The 23,315-nt window shown below is 43.9% G+C and overlaps 1 protein-coding gene across 1 annotated transcript in view; it reads left to right on the top strand.

Annotated features, from left to right (window-relative positions):
• Nucleotides 1–2,817: 2,817 nt before the first annotated feature.
• Nucleotides 2,818–23,315, top strand: part of CRHR2 (corticotropin releasing hormone receptor 2) — a 141,474-nt gene continuing 120,976 nt past the window's right edge. The window contains exons 1-2 of the mRNA XM_027660632.1: nucleotides 2,818–2,915; nucleotides 16,253–16,346. Of these exons, the coding sequence (XP_027516433.1) occupies nucleotides 2,850–2,915; nucleotides 16,253–16,346 (160 nt within the window). The 5' untranslated portion in view covers nucleotides 2,818–2,849. The remainder of the gene's footprint in view (nucleotides 2,916–16,252; nucleotides 16,347–23,315) is intronic.

Raw genomic sequence — 23,315 nt, 5'->3', positions numbered from 1 at the left:
AAAAAACACAGATAAATCATAACAGAAAGACGTGGAGCCACATGATGGAAAACCTTCCTGCTTCCAGGGCACTTGACCAATGTCTGTGCACAGGCAGCTCCAGGCTCCCTTTCCCAGTTCTCATGAGTTCACATAATACTGTCATGTGTGAGTTTCCAGTCCCGGAGGTGGATGTTTAAATGCAATAAAAAAATGTGCTGGATTTATTCCTCTTTTTTGCATTTTCATGAACAAACCCAATATTAATTGGAAGCATGTGACTTTGGGATATGGGTTTGTTTTCTTTTAATAATGACAGGAAGCAAATGTTGGTGTGCAACAAACAGGAGAGGAAAAACTGGGCAAGCTTAAATATTTAAATATATTCAAACTGTTGAATAACCAGAGGAAAAGGGAAAATAATGCTGCTTTGTGAAAACTTTGGCCAGGGGAGGATTTCAGCTTTTCTAGTGTGTGTAAGTGCCCATCTCCTTACTGTACTAAATGGGATTCCTGCATGGGGTTAGGAAGTAGGATTACTTTGAGATGGTCAGAAGCTGTCTTATGCCTTTCTGAGACAATGACAAAAAGCAAAATAATTCAGCAAGGCCTCAAAGATGTCCAGGTACTTCTGCTTTTGAGTAAAGCTTGCTAAGCTAATGTAAACCCTGAGAATTTGTAGAACTCTTTCCTCTGTGTCACTATTACCTGTATGCCAATCAATTTTGAGTAAAAAATGCCAAACGAGGAGGGTGGTGGAAAGGCACTATTTTGTGGAGGAAAAGGCACCATCTCCCTCAGCTGAAACAGCTGGCAATAGATGGCTACAAAGGCAGTGTATGACATTGTTCCCTGTGGAAATCCAGCAGCTGTGCTGGGAAGGAGCAGGTCACGACTGCTCCTGCTCCAGAATTGTGGCTGAGGGCTGTGTGCCTCAGGACACGGCTGGGCTTTTGGGGACAGTCCCAGCTGCAGCTGGGGGAAGGTGCTGACTGTGATTCACACACAGCTGGCCCTCCTCTGGGCAGATGGGATGGAGCAGAGGAGAAAATAATCTTATTAGGCTCATTGCTGGCACTGGGAAGAGTAGGGCTTGGCCTGGTGCCCACAGCCTGACAATTCCACAAATACATCCATTGTATGGAGAGGCCTCGCTGGGTGGATCATGGAGTGATTGGACCCAGGAACTTATGGGCCCCAACAGGGTCAGGCATCCAAACCTGTAAGGTTCCAATTCCCTTAGCACCAACATCCACCTTGGAGCAATCAGAGGGCCAGGAGCCCCTTGGGCAAGTGGGCATGAAGATATGGGGTGACCTCATTTTGCCTTTATTTGCACAGGGGTCTAACCTGGCAAGTATTTGTAGATGAGAAGAGCAGGACAAATGGCTCTTGTTTCAGAGACCAAGTGCACCAGGAACAGCCGCACAGGCAGTTTTTGGGTTGCCTGGCTAGAAGGGTGTACATGCTGTTGGGGAGTTTTCAAAGGCTCAGTGCTGGGGAAAAAAGGACTTCCCATGGCAGCTGGGGAATAGCAAAGGAGATGCTCCACATGCTTGGAGATTTTCAGAAAGATCTGCTGATGATTTGGTGACCAACTAGCTGGAACATTTTTGCCCTGGGGTACACAGGAAGCTGGGAGTCTTGCTACTCATTATCTTGGAGGTGGAGGTCCTCATCACACCTTGGGGGTGCATCTTGGGCCTGGGGGATGTCCCCTTGCTTCTGGAGGATTAACATGTTGCACAGTGTCAGGAAGGATTCTACTTTTCCTTAACAGACTTGTAGGGGGTCATAGAACCATAGAAATACTTGGGTTGGAAGGAACCTTAAAGATCATCTTGTTTCACCTCCCTCCCATGGGCAGGGACACCTTCCACCAGCCCAGGTTGCTCCAAGCCCCATCCAACCTGGCCTTGGACACTTCCAGGGATGGGGCAGCCACAGCATCTCTGGGCAACCTGTGCCAGGGCCTCACCACCCTCACAGGGAAGAATTTCTTTCTAATATCTAATCTAAATCTATTCACTTTGAGTTTAAAACCATTCCCACTTGTCCTATCACTATCTGCCCAAGTAAAAAGTTGCTTTTCCTCTTTTTTATGAGCCTCCTTTAATGCACTTTGTGCACATTGCACTTCTTGCCTGAGCAGTGGGGGAAACCTGTTGCTCCTGAGAGTTTTTGAGCAACGGAGTTAACATTTTACCTAATGCCTGGTAGGATGGGGTGGTGTTGAAGGGATTTTTAATTCTTCTAGAGGATTGTAGGGGACATCTGCATTTCACTTAACTTTATAAAGAGGTCCCCATTGCACCCAGAGCCTGGGCAGGGGAAATCCTCCTGCGCCTGGAAAGTTCGAGGCAGTGGAATTCCTGAGATAGGGGAGGGTGGAGGAGCCTTGTGTGGAAGGCATCCCCATTGCATTCACTGCTTGGGGAAAAGGATCCCCAGCGCACTTAGTGCTTGGGGAGGGGGTTACCCCACTGCTTCTGGAGGACTGCGGGCAGTGAGGTTCTTCTTGCACCCAGTGCCTGACGGAGGGCGGAATCCTGCGCTCAGTGCAGGGGGAGAGGACGGTCCCCCTCGCTCCTGGAGGCTGTGAGGGTCGCCCTCCCCCGGGGGTGCCCCCCGCCGCCTCCATCCCCGAGGCACCCTGGGCGGAGGGCGGGCTCGGCTCCCCCCTCTCTCCCTCCTTCCCTCCCTCCCTCCCTCCCTCCCTCCCGGGGGTTTGCCCTGGGACGCGCCGGCGGCGCCGGGCTTGGCTCCTGGACGGCGGGCAGGGGTCAAGGGCAGCAGCCGGGGGGAGGAATGGCAGCGCCGGGGCAGCTCCGAGGCTCCGGCTGAGCCCCGGGGACACCCCCGAGCCCCTCATGGCCGGGCGGGCACCGCAGCGCAGCCTCCCGGCAGCGGCCGCCGCCGCGCTCCTGCTCCTGCCCGTAAGTGCCGAGCACGGGAGAGGGGCGGGTGGCAGGGGACAGGGACAGGGACAGGGCAAGGAGGGAGGGAGGGAAGGAGGGAAGGGGACGCCCCACGACCGCGGGGAACACACCGGGGCTGCCCCGGGCGCTCCGTCAGGGGACTGTCACTCGCTCCCCCCGCAGGTGCTGCTGCGCCAGGGCTCGGAGAGACCCCGGGCGGGCTCCCTGGCAGGACCTGCCCGTCCCGGGTGCCCAGGGATCCGTCCCGCTGGCCATTCCCTGCTCCATCACCGGTGCGCTCGGGAAGGGGCGCAGGAACCCCCTCTCTCTGCCCGTGGCTGCTCAGCTCTGGGTCCGCTCAGAGCCCCGGGGCTCAATCATAGCCCTTCTTAGCGTCCCTCTCCCTGTGGAGCAGCCGCCTCACTGTCCCCTTTCGTTGCCAGAAGAAGTCCCAGCACAGGGACCCCGCTCCCTGCCCCAGAGGGGAGGGGTTTTCCCTACACCTCCCCGTTCCCTGGCTGGTGCCCGTCGTCCCCGACCTCTCGCCCTGGTGCCCCTCGCAGCATGTGCCCGAGCAGGGATCAGCGGCGGGGGTGGCCAAGGGCAGGGCTCACCCCACTCATCCATCCAAGCGTTTGCTCCGAGTTTCTCTCGAGGGAAACGCACGGGAAGCTTTTCGGCGTGGTCCTTCTTCATCAGGAGCAACCCCTGGGTGATGCTGAGATGAGGTGGAGATAAGACTGGCCTGTGTCAGGCTGGATTTAAAACAGCTTTCCCAGCCCACATTCTTAAGTCAGGCTGAGTGCTTTGGTGGCTTGTTTGTTTTGAGCGATGGTTTCAAGTGTGTTAAATCAGATTTGCAAAGCAAACGTGAGGGATTAAGCAGGAGGAACACTGATCCTGTGCAGAATTTTAAGGGCCTTTCGGACAGCCTTAAAAAAGTGACAGTGACCCTTCTGAACCAAAGTGTAATTGGCCTGTCTTTAGCATTTCCTTAGATAAAGAAAGAAAATCTGTTTTATTTCCTTAATTATCTTCAATTTTGTTTTGGTTTAGGTTTGGTTTGTTCGGGGTTTTGTTTGTTTGTGGTTTTATTTGTTTTTCTCTCCTCTAATTGACAAAGAAAGATAGAGAAAAGCCAGGTCAGGAAAGGCAGCAGGCTTCAAAGAGAAGCAGCAATTTAATCTGAAGAGCAACAATTTAATCTTAAAATCTTTGTGGTAGCTCTCTTAGAAGACAGAGAATACTTTCCAGTGTGGGTTTTTTTCCAGTCAGAGATCAGTGCATATGGAATCACAGTGGAATGGGTCTACACATTGATGTTTTCAATCCCAAACCATTTTTTCCTAAACTTTGTTTTGCAGTCCCTTTTCTCTTCCAGGCTGTGTTTTCCTTTATTGACTTACTTTGGTCCATAAAAATATCTCAGTTTGCGATTAGAGAGGGGGTCTTGACAATGAGGTTGTCAAAAGTACTCAGGTACTGAGTACCTAGCCAGACTAATTCTTTCTCAACGAATCAAAAAAAATGTTGTGTGCTTTCTCTGTGGATATAATCTGTGGACAGGTTTCCAGTTCCGCTGCAACTTTGCATTTGAATTATTTCTGTAAATTTTGGTGGCTATGTTGCTGCTTTAAAACAAAACTGCTGCCTCAAAAGAAAGAAAAGAAAAAAAAAAAAGAAAAAAATAAATTAATAATCAACATGTCAAGTTTCCCTGAAGGGTGCTTAATCTGATGGAAATGTGTGCTCTGAATATATTCCACTTGCTTTTATAAAGGATCTTGTTTGGATGTGTGATATTTAGGGAATCTTAGGGATTCATGTGTACACCTGTCAGGGAAAGAACCTGTTGGAATTTGATCTTCAGCCTCACCTACAGAACAGCTCCGGCTGCTCCAGCTGTAGCAAAAGCTTTTGCTGCTCTTCTGGGGAGTGTTTTCATCCATGAATGGTGTTGGTAAATTCGTACCTCTGCTTTACAGCTGGATGAAACTTGGCACCGAGAAGCTTAAGAGCAATGTTTTGAAACTCTGGCTCAAACCCAAAGCTCTTAAATTCTTGTTTAACTTGAAAACACTCGAAAGTGGACTCAAAGTCAACGACTTTATTCACATTTGTGGATTTGAGGAAAGGAATAGCTTCTTGTGGGAGCAGCCCTTTACCCAATTAAGGGAGTTTTAAGTTTTCACAGCAGCCAAGCAATTGTGTTTTATGGGAACTGCAGCTTTGCAACGCCCACGAGATGAGGCAATTTTCTAGCACAGAATTAGATCTGCCACATGAAGATGCTGGTGCAAATGAGCTGACAGATTTCACAGAACTGGTCAGCAAAAAGGGTGCAGACTTACACTGAGATTTATGTTCTCTTAAAGAGGTTCTCTACATATGATACACTGGAAAATGCATTTACTTTAATGTGGAAACCAACCAAACAAACCCTAAAGCAAATTAATCTTTTTGACATTTTGATATAAAGTCCTCGCTAAGTTCACATAATTTGGAGAGAGGGATTATTCATCAAAACCAAGAGCAAAGCTCACTATAATTCATATGTTCTCCTGAAGTTGTTAAAACAGCCCGGGCAGTGTGAGTGTATCAGCCAGTGGTGACAAGTTAAATAATTTTCCTGGTCTGAGACTGCCAAAATTCAGCCCTATTGTGAATTAATGCAGCATAAACATCTCACTCATCAGGAGAAGCCTTTGCTGGGGTAGGACTTTGGCAGGGTTTAAATCTGTAACCGTCTCGTGGCAATTACTGGATGTTTGAGGGAGGTGGTTGTGTGCTGGTGTGTTGCTGACTGGTCCTTTCGCCATGAAACACTTCAGTGACGAGAATCAGAGCTGCCCTTAGCCAGCAAGAAAGCAGCTTTAGCTCTTGGTCATATAAGGCATCTGCTTACACATTATTATTCTGTCCAGAGCAGAGGAGAAATAATGATTAAGTCCTCTAAACTCTGTGACCTTCATATTCCACATCAGAGCATGGCTGTGCATGCCCTGCTGAAGCCGGTGGAGGAAGAAGGAGGTGCAGGAAGAAGAAATCAGGTGCAGACTTTTTAGTGTCAGCATCCTAAGTTCTGACTCCACTGGTACATTCAGATTTGCAGGACAGCTCTCCAGCCTTCAGGCCAAGTGCCAGAGGGTGGTTTGTGCCCGTGGGATTGAGCTCCTTCAGCTTCTAAAACAAGGAGGTGCTGTGCAAACTGCCCAGTCTGATGGTCCACGGTGCAGCCTAACTCCCAGATCATTCCCAGGAACTGTTGGAGATACCACTGTCATTTCTTGGGGCACAAATGTGGCCAGGAACCACTCTAGAAATTTAACAGTATAAATGATTAAGTACTTAAAACAGACCTTTGTACTGCTTGATTTATCATAGAATCATAGAATCGATTGGGTTGGAAAAGACCTCCGAGATCATCGCGTCCAACCCTTGGTCCAAATCCAGTCCATTTACTAGATCATGGCACTCAGTGCCACGTCCAATCTGCATTTAAAAATCTCCAGGGATGGTGAATCCACCACCTCTCTGGGCAGCCCATTCCAATGCCTGATTACTCTCTCTCTAAAGAATTTTCTCCTGATATCCAACTTAAATTTCCCCTGGCAGAGCTTAAGCCCGTGCCCCCTTGTCCTATTGCTGAGTGCCTGAGAGAAGAGACCAACCCCCACCTGGCTAGAAGTTCCCTTCAGGTAGTTATAGACAGTGATGAGGTCACCTCTGAGCCTCCTCTTCTCCAGGCTAAACAACCCCAGCTCCCTCAGCCTCTCCCCATAGGACTTATGCTCCAGTCCCTTAATAGCTTAGATGGAGTGTAGCTGCACTGCCATTCCTCACACTCTTCATGAGTGCTTGAGGAAGGTATTTGCCTCTCAGGCAAACTCTTCATTGCTTTGAATTTGGCAATCAGCTTTCTTTGTGTCAGGGATTACTGTGGGATCCTGCTGGTGATGTGCTGATCTGAGGGATTCACCATGAGAAAAACAGGGTAGTGGATAATAACGAACTTTTTAAGGAAGCGTTTCACTGTTTTCTGTTTTATTTTAATTTTAACCTATATATTAGTAAAGGAAATATTTTAAAAATACTATATTAGAACAAACATTTACACATAGATTCTTTTAGTGGTTCTGCAGATTTTATTTTTGGGGAGAGGGGGAGGTGAGGAAATGTGGGTGGTAACAACAGGCTGCACACACTGCTGAATCTGTTCCTTTTTAGTTTATCTCGCTTTCAGGTTTGCAGCACTGCAAACCCAAAAAGGAGACTTAGGGGGAAAGCTGATTTACTTTAGATTAAAAATGTATTCAGTAAATGACATTTCTGCAGGAATGTCTTCTTCTACATCGTGTCTATAAATTGAAACAGATAGATCTTCACGTCCACGTATTTATTTCTTTTAATCCACACCAGTTTTAATCCCAAACGTAGTTCTACTCTCCCTTAAAATGCAAACATGAATTGTTGAATGTAAAGCTGGAGCTGTCCAGCGAGCCACTGGCACCTCCCTGTCTCCTGTAGATTCAGAATAACGTGTCACAGCACTGAATAAACATTGTCTTTGCTTCCTTATCTACTCATAACAACTAAACACTTCCTGATGGTTTGCTTTATCAAACTATTTCTTTATACATAATAACTTTCCTTTACTGCTAATCATTTTTTAAAATCTTAATTGCTTTGAAAATAGCTGTAATTGATTTAAGCTGGCAGGTGTTGGGTAAAGAGCTCTATGTGTTTTAATTTTCTTCCCTGAGGAGTTGAATAAATTTGGCTGTGGCCGTTGTTACAAAAGAAGACAAATGGAAACTACTCATTGAGCACTGTGATCAGTCAGCAAATAGCACTGTCCTTCAGAGGAATGTCTGCTTGAATTTCATCAGACATGTCCAAATACATGAAAATTTCATTACCAGTTTCTGTTGCCACTGTGGGGATATTTGTTAGATGCTTCCTGCAATGCTCTTTGACACGTAGCATGTCAAAGCTGTTGGAAGTTCTGCTCAGTTCTCTGGGTCTGGGATCACCCAGGGTGGCTCTCCCAGGCACATGTTCTGCTGGATCCTGACAAAGGCTGGTCCATTTGGGAAGGGCTGTGGGAGGGGCAGAGGGGAGACGGATTCCAACATCCTGCCCTGACCTCTGGCTCATGAGTCCCTCACTGCTGGACAAGGGAGCCCAGGTTGGGAGTCAGTCCACTGCTGGGAATGTGCTGCTCCTGCCTGTGCATGTCGTGTTCCCCAGCCTGACAGCTCCACTGTGGAGCTCCATGGGTGGAGAACTTGGGAAGGGTCCTTCTCCTGGAATGATCAATGACACGGCCTGTGTTTGTACAGACACACGGCGCGTTTTCGCTGAAAAAGAGAGAAAATCCATGTGGTAATTCAAGAGCTCAAAGGTACTTCTTCAGCAGAGCTGCAGGAAAATGAAACTAATTAAAGCCCTATAAACTTTTGCATAATCCTGGCTGAGTAACCGTCCACTCTGGGCTGTGTGTGCCGGGAAAGTAAATAGTGAGCAATGCAGATGAAGATCAAAATACATTAGCTGTCCTCACTGCAATGCTAAACCCTTGCCCTGGTAATAGTAGCTGAAGTGCCAGAGGACTGGAAAGGAGCCAATCTGAGGGCTGTGGGATAATCTCTCTTGCTGTTCCCCAGGTTCCTGGGATGCGGGAGGCTTGTTGAACGCTGCCATCCCTGCGCTGCCAGAGTTTTGGGAGTGCTGTCTTCTAGCAGAGGTGGCTTTTCCATTGAAAAGGAAGGAGGAAAGAAGGCAAAAATGAAGGAAAGGAAGTGTGCTGACGTGTGGGGGCAGCTTGGCTGTGGGGCTGCCAGCCAGGCTCTGCTGGTGGCTTAGCCAGGCCGGGACTAAAGTATCGATTCCCTTTGAGTGGCAGTAGCAAACTCCCCCAGCCCAGACAGAGCTTGGGTTTCAGGAGGCCCTGCCAGCAGAGACAGCACCAGGGGCTGCACTTTGCAGTGTGGCCATCACAGCTGTCACCTTGCTGCTTTCTCTGCTCCAGCCCCTGGACTACTTAAAAGAGTGCTCTGCTCCCACTCTTCCCTTGTTTCAGGGGTGAAGGCATCCAGGGATCCGCCCGCTCCTCCTGTTATCAACTGAGTCTTTCAAAGCAGAGAGGAAGGCCAGGGTTATCCCTCTGGCTGACGAGAATGATGTCCCAGAGCACAGGAAAGAATTTTGACTGGGTGTGTTCCTCCTCAGAAGCAGTGAGGATTTTTCCTCAACCTGTCTCAAGTCCTTCCTGCTGTGACATCAGCTATTTAGTCCATCTTGAACTTGAGACACCTCCCAAGGTGTAAGAAACCCTTATTTTATCAGAACAACTGTCTTTGTGAATATTTTGAAGCCTTGTCAGACTTCCAGTATTTCTTTCAGACAGAATAAAAGAAAATTCTATCTTTAAATACAAAAATAATTATGAAATGTCTTTTCACATTATTTGGCATAATATTTTAATTATTATTATGTGAACAGAGTCCAAAATATTAGAAACATGAATGAAAAAACCCTCAAAGCCTCGAGATTGCTGATTATTGTTCAAGATACAGCCTGTAATCTGGTAATTACTGCATTGCCAAAACAAAAGGTTTGGGGAGTAATTGTTATCTATGATTCTTTTTACCATAGGGACTATAGATTCTAGAACCAAGGAATGGAAAAACAATTTGTGCAGGGCTAATTCCAAAACCACATCATGCTCACCCAGTTCAGTTGTGAAAATCTGCAAAGATGGAGTTTTCACAACATCTCTGAACCTTTTTTCCAGTGCTTAGTCGTTGTCATGGTGCATATTTTTTCCCTTTATGTTCTGTGAGATTTTCCCTCACTTCAACTTGTGAATGATGCCTGTCTTGTCTTTCTGCTGTCAGCTCCTGACAGGAGTCTGACTCCTCTGTAATTCCTCTTCAGGAGGAAGAAGATCTTCTCTTGTTCCAGTCTTGGAGTTAAATTTCCCTGTGATATGCGTTTTTCAAATTTGTAAAGGTAGACTCCAGCCCAAGAGGTAAAAATTTAAGGAAAAAGGAATGGATGGAGAGAAAGAGAATTAAAAATGAGCTGGTGAGGTGAGACTGAACTACCACAAAATTTTGGGTTAAAGAAACATTTTATGGAGAATACAGAGGTACAATTTTTGACATTCCATTGAAAGCTGAGCAGAGTTCAGTAGCTGATTAAAGCCTAAAGCATGGGAGATGGATTTTTACCTTTTTCAGGCAGGAGCATACTGGTGGAGACCTGAAACACAAAGATTAGGAGCTCACATTTGTTGAGTTAGAAGTGGGAGAGCCTGTGAAGGGAGGCCTTGAAGTGTAGTGACAGTGTGATGACAGTGGATCTTTGCAGAGGCTATTCAGGTAGATAAGAGGTAGCTGAGGTACTTACATTCATTTGGGCAAAGACGACTTTTAAACTTGAGATTAAACTCTGGATTCCCTGTGTGTTTTGTCTCCAGTGCATAAGTTATCTCATCCTGAAGGATGTGTTTAAAGCAGAAGCAATGGATTGTTCCTTGATAGTGCTTCCTTCTTCCATTGGGTATGAGGGAACCTAAAGCAATGCCTTCTGAAATGTGTGGGTGAGGTGAATCACGTTTGAGCTGCTGAGAGGATTCAGAATAATGAGAATTGGGTGGAAAGAGTGGGGAAGAATTAGTCATGGGTTTGGTGTGAAAATCTAGGAAAAGGGAAGACATTGTCAGGAGTGCTGGCTCTCCTTCCAGTTTCTGGCTATGATATCCACAGACGTGGGGGATGAATAACAAAACTCTTCAGGGATGTGAGATTGAAAAGTCTTTCCACTAAGCAATATTATTTTGTAGAGCTGTAGCCTGTGATTCAAGTGCTGCTTTGCTCCTTTTATGCACATCTCATGCGGCTTTGAAAGGGCAGGAGACTTGGTTGGACAAGTCCAGCTCATGAGTGGCCTTAAACAATTTTCCTTTATGTCTCATGACTCAGAAGATCCCTTGGCACGTGCCTGGCTTCAGTGGATGAAGAACCTCCCCTCTACACCCTTATTCAGCAGAGCATGTGGGCAGATGCTTAATGAAGGCAGACCTCCAAGTTTCAAAGACAACAGAGAAATTCAGTGGTGGGCTCAGTGCAGCAGATGCTTGTGGGATTTTTTTTTTAATTTATTTTTGAATAAGGATTAATTTAATTTCACGCTTAGAACTGAGCATGTGTTCAGTTGCTTTATTGGACTGGGGTCCTAATTCCCATTCCATGCAGACTCATAGTCTCTTTTTCCAGACTTCCTGGAAGAGCTGCAGAATACATCTGGCCTCTAAGATCATAGAGCAGTGTCTCCTGGAGCATTTGGGGTTCCGTAGCTGGTATCACTATTTTATCTATCTGCTTGGATTAACTTAGAGGTGAGTAATGACAGGGAGTTGAAGGAGCTGAAGGATGACTTGAAAAGGAGACTGTTCTTCTTGAGCTATTCCCAGAGTCTTTCCTTTTACTGTAACCTCAGCTGTCTCAGGCTTCAGGTTGCAGGTTCCTGTGAAAACTTGTAATTAGACTTTTTATCATAAATGGAAATTAATTTTCTGCTGAAGCAGAACCAAACAATTGTATACTGGCAAATGCTGCCACATGAGAAGTTTTAAATGACTGAGCTGAGAAAAGCCAAAAACATCTTTTGGTGCTTCAAAAAGCCAAGTATTTTGACCACTCTGGCCCTCTTGTCACTGTCATTGAATAAGCATCTCTTTTATATACACCTCGTGTATGAAACAACTACACACCACTGAATATAAATCCATCCTGGCAACAGTAAAGATGAGTTCCCCCTCCTCTCCTGTGCTAATCTCTTTTTTTCTCCTGAAGTAGCATTTTTCACTCTCCCTGGTTGTGCATATTCCTTCAGGTGATTAATAGTCAGCAAATATTCCAGCTCTCCTCATTCCCTCCCGTGTGTTGCCATCTCTTAGAGGGAAAGAGTTGCTCAGATGAACACTGGCAAGTGTATTCCATGGAATACCTGGTGTTTTTTCCCTGGGCATCTATTTTCATACACAACAGTGGTGATGGCAGGAACCCCTGCAGAAGTTGCCAAGTGCCCACCTGTCCTGGAAATTCCTCAGCTGTATTCAAATGGAGTATGGGTTTTGTTATGGAAGGGTGGGATTCACTTTGCTTTTGCTGCATTGAGCTCTTTCACTAATTACATTTTCATTGTGAAGTTAAATGCATGTGTCTCCCTGAAATGAGCTTCTGTGGGCACAAACTAACAATATTTATGTTGAATTGGACCTCTGCCCTGAGAACATCTTTCCCAAACATTGAGGTGAGCACAGGATCTCACTGCGGGGATGGTGCATTTGGAGAGCTTAACTTGATAAGATTACCTTTGAGCCAGGAGTGTCTCTCAAATGAATTTATTTGCATTGTCTAATTGAAGAACTAAAAATTAAATGCAGGTATTATCTATTAAATTGAAAACCAAAAATACAGGTAGTATTTATTTAATTGAAGAACTAAAAATTAAGTAAAAGGTAGTATTTATTTAAGCAGTGCTGCTTCAGTAAGATGAAGGGTAGGAATAAACATGTTCCAGACGTGATCTGTGCCATTACCAGAGGTGTCTGCTCAGAAGGGGAAGTGTTTTGACTTTATAAAGAGCACAGGTGGATAGTTTAGACTGAAACTTTGCTCCTGTATGGCCATAGAGGCATGAGATGGGTCCTTCTCTTGTCAGCTGTGGACTGAGCACGTTTTGTAGCTGATAACTACGAAATTGTTTGATGATCAAGGTCACTTCACCTTGCTCAGTAAAAGACAAGAGTGGTGCTCCAGATAAGATGGGGATGTCTTCCTGTCTCCTGTAGCCACCACCTCTGAGAATGTTTTTACCTCTCCTTTTGCATGGAGTGTCTGAAGAAAATTTAGGAAAGATTCATCCAAGTGACTCTGTCCTTCTAGGGGGTGAGACCCAGCTAGTGCAGTCAGTGGAGGAAATTTCAACTTAAAGATTTAAAATACGACAGATGAATTGCATCTGAAAAAGTCCTACTTCTCCTCCTGAATTGCAGAGGAAATCCTGGGTGATCAGCTCAGCTGTTGCTCTCTCTGTTTTGAAGTCTGAGCTATTTAATACAAATCTCACTGCTTTTCTGTGAGTGGCTTTCTGATGAGATGCTGCTGTAGTTCCATGGGATGGATTTCTCTGGGACCTTATAAATACTGGAAACATTTTTTTTATTTTTTTTTTTTTTTGAAAGGAAGAGTTTTTGCTCTGTTACTTTGAGGCTGTCTCAGATGTCAACACCCCTGTTTTTGCTCAGCAGGCCACCAGCAGATGTTTCACAGGGAGGCCTAACAACTGGCTTTTATTAGGCAACTGGAATATGTTATCTGGGAATTCTTGTGTGAGAATGGGAAGGTGGAGCACATGCATCTGTCCATGTTTGGCAGCATTCACTGTCTCTGAGCTTACCTCCATCTTGGCAAGGAATGTTCCACTGTCACGTGTCATCCTTTTCCACCTGAGTTCTTTCCTTCAGCTTTCAGTCATCCTGACTTCATCCACTTTGCTGCTACTTATTGTTAGATATTTAAACTTACAATATCCTCCATTGTGTGTCTGTGGTAGCCACATGCTTGTACTGACATTTTTTGGATCCTATCCGTAGCATTGGGGCTTTATTTATATTATTGCAGTTATTTCTTACATGTTTGAGAGAATAAAACAACCTCTCCCATGCAGGTAAACTTTACAACAGCAGTGTTCATTTGCTTTTATATGTCTAAATTGCAACGTAGTGGAACTCAATAATATTTCAAACCAGGACTCTCTGTTAATTCTTTTAAAAATTAAATTACAAGTCCCCTGTAATCTGCATGGAATAACCACAAATTCTGGCAGGAACTGTGAGGAGGCAACATTAGGATGGGTTAGATATTTGTCTTTACACAGAGCTCTCTGTACAGATCCACTGTAACCTGCTTCATATGTGTTTTTAGGACTCTATGTTAGTGAGAGTACTTGTGTAATAAAGAACAAATTCTGCACAAATAAATGTTTGCAAGATTGGAGTCCTTCATTTGATGGAGGAGTACACACTGTTAGTGTCCTGTTACTTCTAACAACATACCATAGCAAGATGTTACCCTCTCTTAATGTTGTTGCCATTTTCATTTGCTCTTCCCTCCTCTAGAGGTGATTTTGGGTTCCTCTGGTTTTGTTTTGTAGTTTCATGCTCTCTAACAGAGGTAGCTGTCTTAGAAGAAATGCTGTTTTAGTAAAGCAGTGCATTAGTAAAGCAATTATTTTAATATTTCAAAATAGATGCACAACCACAGGCCCAACTATTAATTTTTGCAGTCCTACATTAGTGAAATGTTTCTCTTTTTTTTTTTTTTTTTTTTTTTTTGCTGTTCTTTATTATTTTAAGAAGGATTTTTAGTCTTTTGGGGCTTGTCTGCTTTAAATACAATTTTTTTAAAAAATGTTTCACACGCAACAAGGGTGTTGTCCGTAGTTAGAGGGGAGAAAATGAAACCAAAAGTAACATAATACGTGGAAGGCGCTTTTCCCTCCAGCCAAATTAACCTAAGCTGACCCTAAAGCGAATGTGACATTTAACCTTTCTTGTTCCTCCTCCCCATGCTGTGCCTGTGCCTGACCTCTGTCTGTTCTTTCCCATCATCTCAGGGAGGGGACAGCTGGACATGCAGCGTATTTACAGTACATGGAGATGTCTCGAGTTTCTTCTTTGAAGTGAGACAGTGCTTTGGCCTGTGAGGTGGCAGAGGGGTGGAGGGTTGGAGGGGAGGAGATGCCTCTGCTGTGTCAGCTCACTTGTCTGGGTCTGACATGAGACATGACCACTACAGTTTGCTTACTGGCAGGCTGGGCTGGAGCTCTGTGCTTTTAGGATGGAATCTGCCCTGGATGCAGAGCAGCCCTTCTCTATCTCCTTGACCCGGCCATGTGTGGTCAGTACCCTGGGAGGCTGCGCTATGGGAAGTGGGATTTGACTCTCCCTGAAGGAGAAACAGCAGCTTCATGGTGTTTATGTGAAAAGAATGAAGTCTGAGAAAGGCTTTTTGCTTGCATTTCAGGGCTTCCTATTTTGTAAAATGAAAGCAAAGTGAGAAATAGGTAGAAATGGCGTCGTACAGAGAACAGTTGTTCTTTAGAGACCAACACTGCTGGTGGATTCTGTTGTAGTGACCCCCCCTTCCTGTTAAGTGACAAGGAATTCAGTAACGTGAAAAGGGTTCTGCAATCATTTAACACATCTCAGAGCACTGAAATGTAACATCAGCACTGAAGGAGCAGGGTCGTTTCCCTGAGTAAAAGCCGCCTGTATTGTGTTGGAGTCATTGTGCCTATACAGAAAGCAAAGGCATTTTATGTGTGTTACCACAGCTTTATATCCCCTCAGAAATAGTCAGGAAGGTTGTGTTTCATATTCTGAAAATGAAAGTTTCTGTCGCTGATGTCTCACTCCCGAATTTTCTGCCTTTCCTAAAGGGCTTTTCAAGAGCTTCTTTTCCTCCAAGCAGGTTCCCAACTCAGCTGTGTGTTGGGATGTACAGTTCTGGGGGCTTGTCTCCTCTGTCTGCGCTGGGCACTTCAGTTATTTAATTTGAGAGTGAAAATTACAATATACTCCTTGATTTCAACTCTACTTATGTATTTCCTAAAATTTACTTGAGGATGTAGTATTATGCTATACTGAACCTGCAGCTTGCTTGAAGTGCCCATGTTGACATTGCTGTTCTTTCTCACTAGCATTTGCCCTCAGTAGTGGGCTCAGCACTGAATTCTGAGGATCAGAAACTCATATCTATTTTCCTGTCTCAAAAGAACCAAAAATCACCTTATAGGGATGCCTATTTGTCCTATTTATTCTATGCAACCACTTTCCTCAAGCCCCCTGAATTGCCCTTTTCCAGTTGCTTTCTCTCTTGAATGTGGAAGGATCCTTTAGCACCCATGTAACCATTGAAAAAAATCTACACATGATCTTTGATGGGAGGTGATTCATCTTCACTATTTTAGGCATCTGCTTTTAGGTGAGACAAAAATTGGACCCTGTGCTTTGCTAATGGCATTGAGCAGGTCCCACAAGAAGAGGTTCAGAAGAGGTGGTTCATTTGTAGATGCCTACATCCAGTCAGATGAATTCCATGTGATGTCCTGGAGCTAAGTAAGAGTAACCACAAACCTTCTCTGTCAGGATGGGATATCTGTACCTGAATCAATTAGTAATGGGAGCTGCTACGAAAGTGTTGGGATTTACTCATGAATGAGAAAAATCTGTTCTCTGTTTCTTATTTACTTGTTTGGTTTATTTCTGTCTGTTCATCCAGATAGTTCTCCACTGTGAATCTTCTGTGAACCTACCCTTATCTGTCCTGCTGGAAAAGTACTGTGAGGCTTTGTCAGCCCGCACCAATGTCACAGGTATTTATTTCTCCCTTTCTTGTTGGCTTCTTGTTACTGCAGGATCTGTTTTCAAAGTGTCCTTGCTCCAGGAACATCTTTTCCTGCTGAGATAAACACAGTGCCTCCAGTCTTGGGCTTTCACTGGCAACAGTGAACAGCGGTGTGACACGGAAAGAAAACTTGGAATTTTACACATTCAAGGGAACCCAAAATGACAGCCATTTGTTATAATTTAATCTGTTGAATTAGCTATGCTTGCTGACTGATATGACAGTTGAAGGTTAGAACAGCTGAAGTGTCTGCATCCAGACCAGTTTCTGAAAGCAGGGCAAAGCACTTGACTCTTGGCTGAAGTACACCAAAATACACATCTCATACAGCAGAAAAATGATGCTGTAAGAGAAGTGAAACTGGACACAGCTTGGCTTCAGAAGTGGGAGGAGCACACACAGAGCCACTCCTCTGCAGCATGACTGGGGGGGCTGTGCTGCCATGAGTGATGCTACTGGGGGAGAAGTTGTCAAGTTGTTCCTTTCTTTCCCCTTCACTTCTCTTTCCCCCTGGTAAATCTTCGTGGAGGGAGGAGTTTAAAAATAATCTAGGTACTATCACTCAGTCAGTTCTCCAACCCTGAGAAATCACAGAGGAAGTGAGGCTCAGAGAAGAAAATCTTTCTGTATAACATACCAGATCAATAGTGTTTTACTATGACTGTATCAATTCCTTAAGGACAATAAACTGATCTAGACAAGCTGATCAGACTCGAGTCTGACAGTTGTGCTTAACTGCTTCTTGATTTACATATAAATGAGTGTGTTGACCTGCCTTATGAATCTGGCCCAAGCTCTGCAACTTGTGCCATTTTGTTCCAGGGAGCAACTCTGCCTCATGAAACATATTTATTTATTTATATAAATTTTAATGACCATTCTGTAGCTGGAAACAAAGGGGAGATAGATGAGGTTCTGTGCTTGGACCTTTCTTTCAGGTGTTCTTTTCCTTTTAAATGTTTTTGCAAATATTACTATAAAACTTGCCGCTTATTCATGATGTATTTTTCCTTGTGCAGAGCTTCTATTGCAGAAAAAACAAGTTCCTCCTCAGGCTGTCTTAGAAGTCAGCAAACAATTTATTTCTCAACTGTTGACAAAAAATAATTTTCTGGGTTGTTTAAATGATGCATAAATACAGGACATCTTTTCAGGCAGAGTGTGGTTACAAGAACAGCATTTTAATAGGAAAGGGAAAGAGAGAAGCCACAGAAGCCCCTCTTCTATTCCACTACCACTGTAATGTGTCAGTAATCAGAGGTAAAGAATCGTTCTGAAATTAATGAAACTCAATTTTTGTATAGAGACAACCCAATTTTTATATGGAGACAGTCCAACCTGCAGCTTTTCTAGAACATGCCTTCCCATGGTGCTTCAAAATCCTGTGATCTCTACTCTGCTTTGAGAATGGGGTTATACATATAATATATACATACTGTAAAACCCAAAGGTCAGACATAAGCCCAGACTCAGGCATAAGCATGAGGTGAACTTTGGGACATACTAGAGACAAAAGTTCATTTTTTCTGCTTAGCACAGGTAAATGTTCTTCTCTCAGTGTGGTGGATCATCAACAGGAACATGGCTTTTCTATCCACCACATGTTCTCTTTGTGTTCCATGGCACCTGGATCTTCAAAACAGTCTGGACTGTTCAGCTGTGAGACATCTCATCAGAAATGGAGCTCTGCCACATAGTGATCTCCTCTCTATAGTCAGTCAAGTTCTAGTTGCTACAGTTAAAGTCCAAAATGTGATTTCATCCCAAACGGGCACATAAGATGGAGCAGAAATCAAATGCTTTTCTTTAATGGGATCCAAGGACAACGAGCTCCCATGACTGGGTCTGCTTTAATCTTTTGGTGCCCAAAATGAGGTGAGCTGTGTGCATCCTTCATTCTGAACCCTCACAACAACACGGACGTGTCACATTGGAACACTGGTGTGTGAACGTTGCTCCATTCAGCAGTGGGGATGGATGGATTCAGACCACAGAGCCTGCAGTGCCTGAGTCTTTTCTCTGGCTTGTGTTCCTTAACAGAGTGCAGATATCATATTTTAGAAGGGAAAAAAAATCAAGTAAAGAAACCCAAGGAGAGCCATATTGAACAGTCTTTATTTAGCTGGGAGAACAGTAAACATTAAGTTTTGTAAGTGGTTATTTTCCTTGTTTCTTTTCCAGAAGATGCTGTTAATTAGTCCAATATGTTAATTTCCTCCCCTTATAATTACTAAATTCACCCCCCAAATATGTTCACTCTAACTATCCCAAACAGATGGCATAAAATGCTTTTGAGAATTTAATGCATGTGTAATTTCACTGAATTGCTGAGTGAATGACATTGTAAATTCAGCCTGAAGTGATTTAAACCAAGAAATACTTTTTTCAGAGTTGAAAGGCAAGATAACTCACTCTCTCTTTTGGGCATTGTTTCCTTGAAAATCCCTGGATGAAACCTTCATGATTGCTTGGGTTCAGTCTTTCGAGCTTGATGGTGTTGTCAGTGAGGGGCTTAGGTTGTTAAGGGATCACAAAAAAAGTATGTTTGTTATGAATTTGTAAAGTGAGATTTAACGAAGTTCAATGTCAAGATTCACTCTATTACTACATGGATGAAACATACAAAGGAAAATAAAGTTAGAATCGAGACAAAATTATTTACACAGAGATCAAAAATGCAAAAAAGGGGGACCCTTCTGTTGAATCATAAGGTTCAGAATAGACTCGACTTTGCTTGTTAAACTCCAGATAGAACTTGGGTGCAGCAAGGTCCCATCTTAGTCTCAGACTTGATCAATGGTTTATATCCTAAGGATTGCACATGCAACTAATTAGGATCACCTAAAGAACCACCATCGAGCATATCAGCAAAAGGTGGTCTTAATATGATGTTGTAAAAGTAGCAATTCAGCACAGATGGAATTTTTACACAGCTTCCAAAGGAGCAGCAAACTGAGGTTTATTCACAGTTTTAAGGTGGATCATGAGATTTTAGCAGCACTTAATCATTGACTAATTTAACATTTACAAAGGAGTTTACTACAACTGCAGTAGTCAACTATGGATCCAAGGTGGCAACATTCAGACGATGCTTGGTGTAGGGTATCTAAATTTCCATCCTGGGCACAATCTGGGTTGCTAATTACTGGAATTTTGAAAATTCTGGTAACAATGGTACCGTTCCAGTTGGACTATAATTCAGGAAAGGAATGTTCCAAGGCTGTCAGGGAATGACAGAATATTCCTGCTGGTATCCCACACCTTACATGGTCAGTGCTGCTCCCACTTTAGCCATGCAAGAGTGCCTGGGATGGTCAAGGGACACTTCACCACCCAACTCGTTACACAAAGGCCAAGGCCAAGCAGGAATTCCTGAGAATGTAGAGCAATCCAGAGTAGGACTGGGAGAAAGGGGAAGTGCACCATCCCAGATGAGAATGCATGTTTCTGGAGAAAAATTTAATTTAATTATTACTTTGCTTTCATATGTGAGAGGAATTGATTGAAATGACAGGGTTTTTTTACAAGTACTTCAGCTGAAAGTGTTTCTCATGTTGTAAGCTCTGATTTGGCTTGGCTGGAATTACAGGAATAGCCAGGATGACTGGATGACTCTAATTTTATATATCTATATGAGATAGGCGATGAGTTATAGATTGAATTTTTATGGGAATGTAGGGGACATGGGTCCGCAGTTCACACTGATATCCTATGTGGTTTTTCATTATTCCCTTCACATCCTTTGACTTTCCCATCTTATATGTTTCCACTGAAAACTACAAGTCTCGGTTTACATCTAATCCTACTTAATTTTGATCTCCATGGGAATCTTTTGATCCCATTTTTGGTCCATTGACACATTTGACCACACAGTCTTTAAGACATTGTCAAAAGTTAATTCATCTGAAAACAGGAATTTTGTCCAAAAAATAAACCAGAACGTGGATGGCCAGTGCTACTATGCTGACTGTATCAGTATAAGAATTACATTCTCTGTTTTTCTTCTCTTTCTTACCCTTTAGCCATGTAATTTGAAGCTTTTAATTTGCATTTATGATGTTTAAGCCTATTCAGACAATACAGTAAAGGAGAGACAGTAGATTAGGTGTTGTGCATTTCATTTCAAGAAGTCCTGGGATACTCTGGGAAAGGAAAAAGGATTTGCTCCCCCTGGTGACTGGATCCTCCGAATGTGGGGGTTGGTTCCTTGCCCTCATTCTGGCCCCTTTGCACTACAGTGAAAGGCTGTTGTCTGACAGAAATGGTGTAAACCTCCTGACTCTGAGTGTGCAGGACTCTACCTGCACAAATTCTGGCTTATACTACTCCTGTGTTGTTTTCTCTGGGGAAACTCTCATTTAAGGAACACATTGGTGGGTGTGGAGGGAATGTACCCAGGGATGGATTCCAACACACAGCTCCCTCAAAGATGCCCATTAAGTCTCCAGCAAACCTGACATCACTTGGAGATTGCCATAATTTCCCCAGTTGCTGGGACAGTTTATTATACCAGAGGCTTCTCCAGCACTTACAGTGTCACAGAACTGGGAGGGGATGAACAGTGGTCTTCTTGGCTGACTTGTTAGTTTTAAGTAGTTGGTTTCAATCAATCATTCTTTAATCAATCATTCTTTTAGCAGATGAAAGTTTCATGACAGACAAGCATATCTGATAACCTGCTTTCCATGCAGAACTGCAAAGGTGAGGCACTCACTGCTCCAGGGGTTATTTATTTCTGTACACCACACTGCCCTGTTTCTTGGAAACAGAAATTTGGCATCATTACATCTCTAAATATCCCTCCACAGTAATGGCATGGCAGCAATTCTCACCGTTTCCCTTCTGATTTTCCCAGCAGGTCACATCAATGAGCTGTTCCAATTTATAAAGACACTTGGATGAGCTATTTATTTTCACGTGTGCTTTCACTGCTTTGGCGTCAGCCTGCTGGCTGGAGCTCCCTACACTGCTCCTGCAGCTGCCTGTGGGACATCATCCCATCCACACCACCCAGTCACTGCTCACAGGCACAAAGATAACCTTGGGCATCAGCATTTGCATGACCAACACTCAAGCTGGGCACCAGCAATCTTCATAGTGCTTCCTATTTTCAGATGTTGCAATAGCACTGTTTAAATAGAGGTGATGATGTTGGTTTACTTCCCACTGCCCCAAATGACATTCCTGGCAGTCTAGCACTGCTTGCTCGTGCTTCCCAAAATAAAGCTGACAGTGTTGTGTGTTGTTGGACAATTTGTATTACTGCCACTGGTCCTCAGAATTTAAAAAGTTGCATTTTTTTCAAGTCTGGGGCAGTTCCAAACGGGATATCAAAAATCTCTCATGTATTAGGAAACTATGTAGACAGTCCAACAAGTTCTCTGATCCACTAGAGAGGATTATTTAGAAAAATAGAATAATTTATGTTGGAAAAGACCTTAGATCATCTAGTCCAATCATTAATATACAATACCAAGTTCATTACCAGACCATGTCCCTAAGCATCTCATCTACTTCGTGCATTTGGTGTACAAATTATTTATGATGGTTTTGGGGTTTGAGGGTTTTTTTAGTAAATGGTTTATGGATGGGATGTATGAACATATCTAAAGGTTCCCACATTTATTCCAGGTGTCCAGACCCTGACAAGTTATTCCAAAATTTACAGCAACAGCAGACTAAGCTGTGAAAATGAGGCTGTAAAGTGCTCAGCATGAAACATGTTTCAGTAAGAAGTGGATCCAGTGTCTTGGCCCCATGAAAAGGTGCTTTTGCAGAACCTCAGTAAACTACCAAAGGAAATAATCTGCCCTCGGATTTTACACTGTACAGGAAGGTAAAGGCCCTTTAAACATCTTCATCAAAACAGTCTCTCAATGGCATCAGCTCTGAACTGATGAACACCTGCAGCACATCTGTCTGAAGTCACTGGGATGTTGGGGTTGTGGGTCTGAGGGAGGACTGGAGAACAGGGTTGCTGATGGTAGGAAGTCAGGGCAGATCCCACGGTCCTGTTAAGACTCTGGAAGCATTTGCAGTGACCAACACCTCATGGCACTGCCGTGGTGGTTCCCTGCTGCCAGCCTGGGCTGCTATGGAGAGTAAGGAAAGGGAAAAGTGGACAGAGGAAAACTTGAGAGGAATGCAGATAAGAAAGGCAGGGATCATAAATAAAAAGAAGCTACGGTGGGAACACACTACTGAGGGTTTTTTCCTATTTCAGAAGAATGGCACCTCAGTCCCAGATCTGTCACTTCTACATTATTTGTTCTCAACACACTCTCAGTAGTGACTGCTACAATGCCCCATTTCATCAAATATACTTGAATCTTTAAATTTGTAGAGTTGGTACAATAAATACCATTTGCTGAACGTGGTTTCTAAATTAGATACCATTTTTTTTGTACACTTGGTAGATAAAAATATGCTCTGTAGAACGTCTCATTTTGTCAAGTTCTGCTGAACAGATGGAGTGCCTTTTCTGTTCACACAGAATCACGTCAGCGTATCTGGTCCTAACTGAAAACACCTCCTGTCCTTTAAATCAACATTTCTCTCTGGGTTTGTGGGTTGATGAGCCCTTCGAGCAGTGAAATAGCACTGTGGCCAATTTAGAGAGTAAACCCACAGGAGTGATACTACAAGCTGCAGTATTCTGAAGGATGGGTGGTTCGAGAGGATGTGCAACATATACAGTGCTGGGAGATTACTGTTTTTAGGAAATGAGAGAGGTTGGTTAGAATAGGCAATTCTTTTGTTGTTGTTTTTGATTTCAAAAAAATGCCCAAGAACTTATGATCCCATGACTGAGTTGACTTTCCAGATTAGGAATGAGCTTCTAGATGTGCTCTGGTTGACATGCAGTAGTTGTCTTGCCTTTGTCTCCCCGGTTTTGACAAAATGGATGTTTCCATGCTGCTTTTGGAGAAGTGTCCCT

This window comes from Corapipo altera, unplaced genomic scaffold (genome assembly GCF_003945725.1).
Source record: "Corapipo altera isolate COAL_440 unplaced genomic scaffold, ASM394572v1 126, whole genome shotgun sequence".
Taxonomy (NCBI): domain Eukaryota; kingdom Metazoa; phylum Chordata; class Aves; order Passeriformes; family Pipridae; genus Corapipo; species Corapipo altera.
This window is presented reverse-complemented; position numbering and strand designations above follow the sequence as displayed.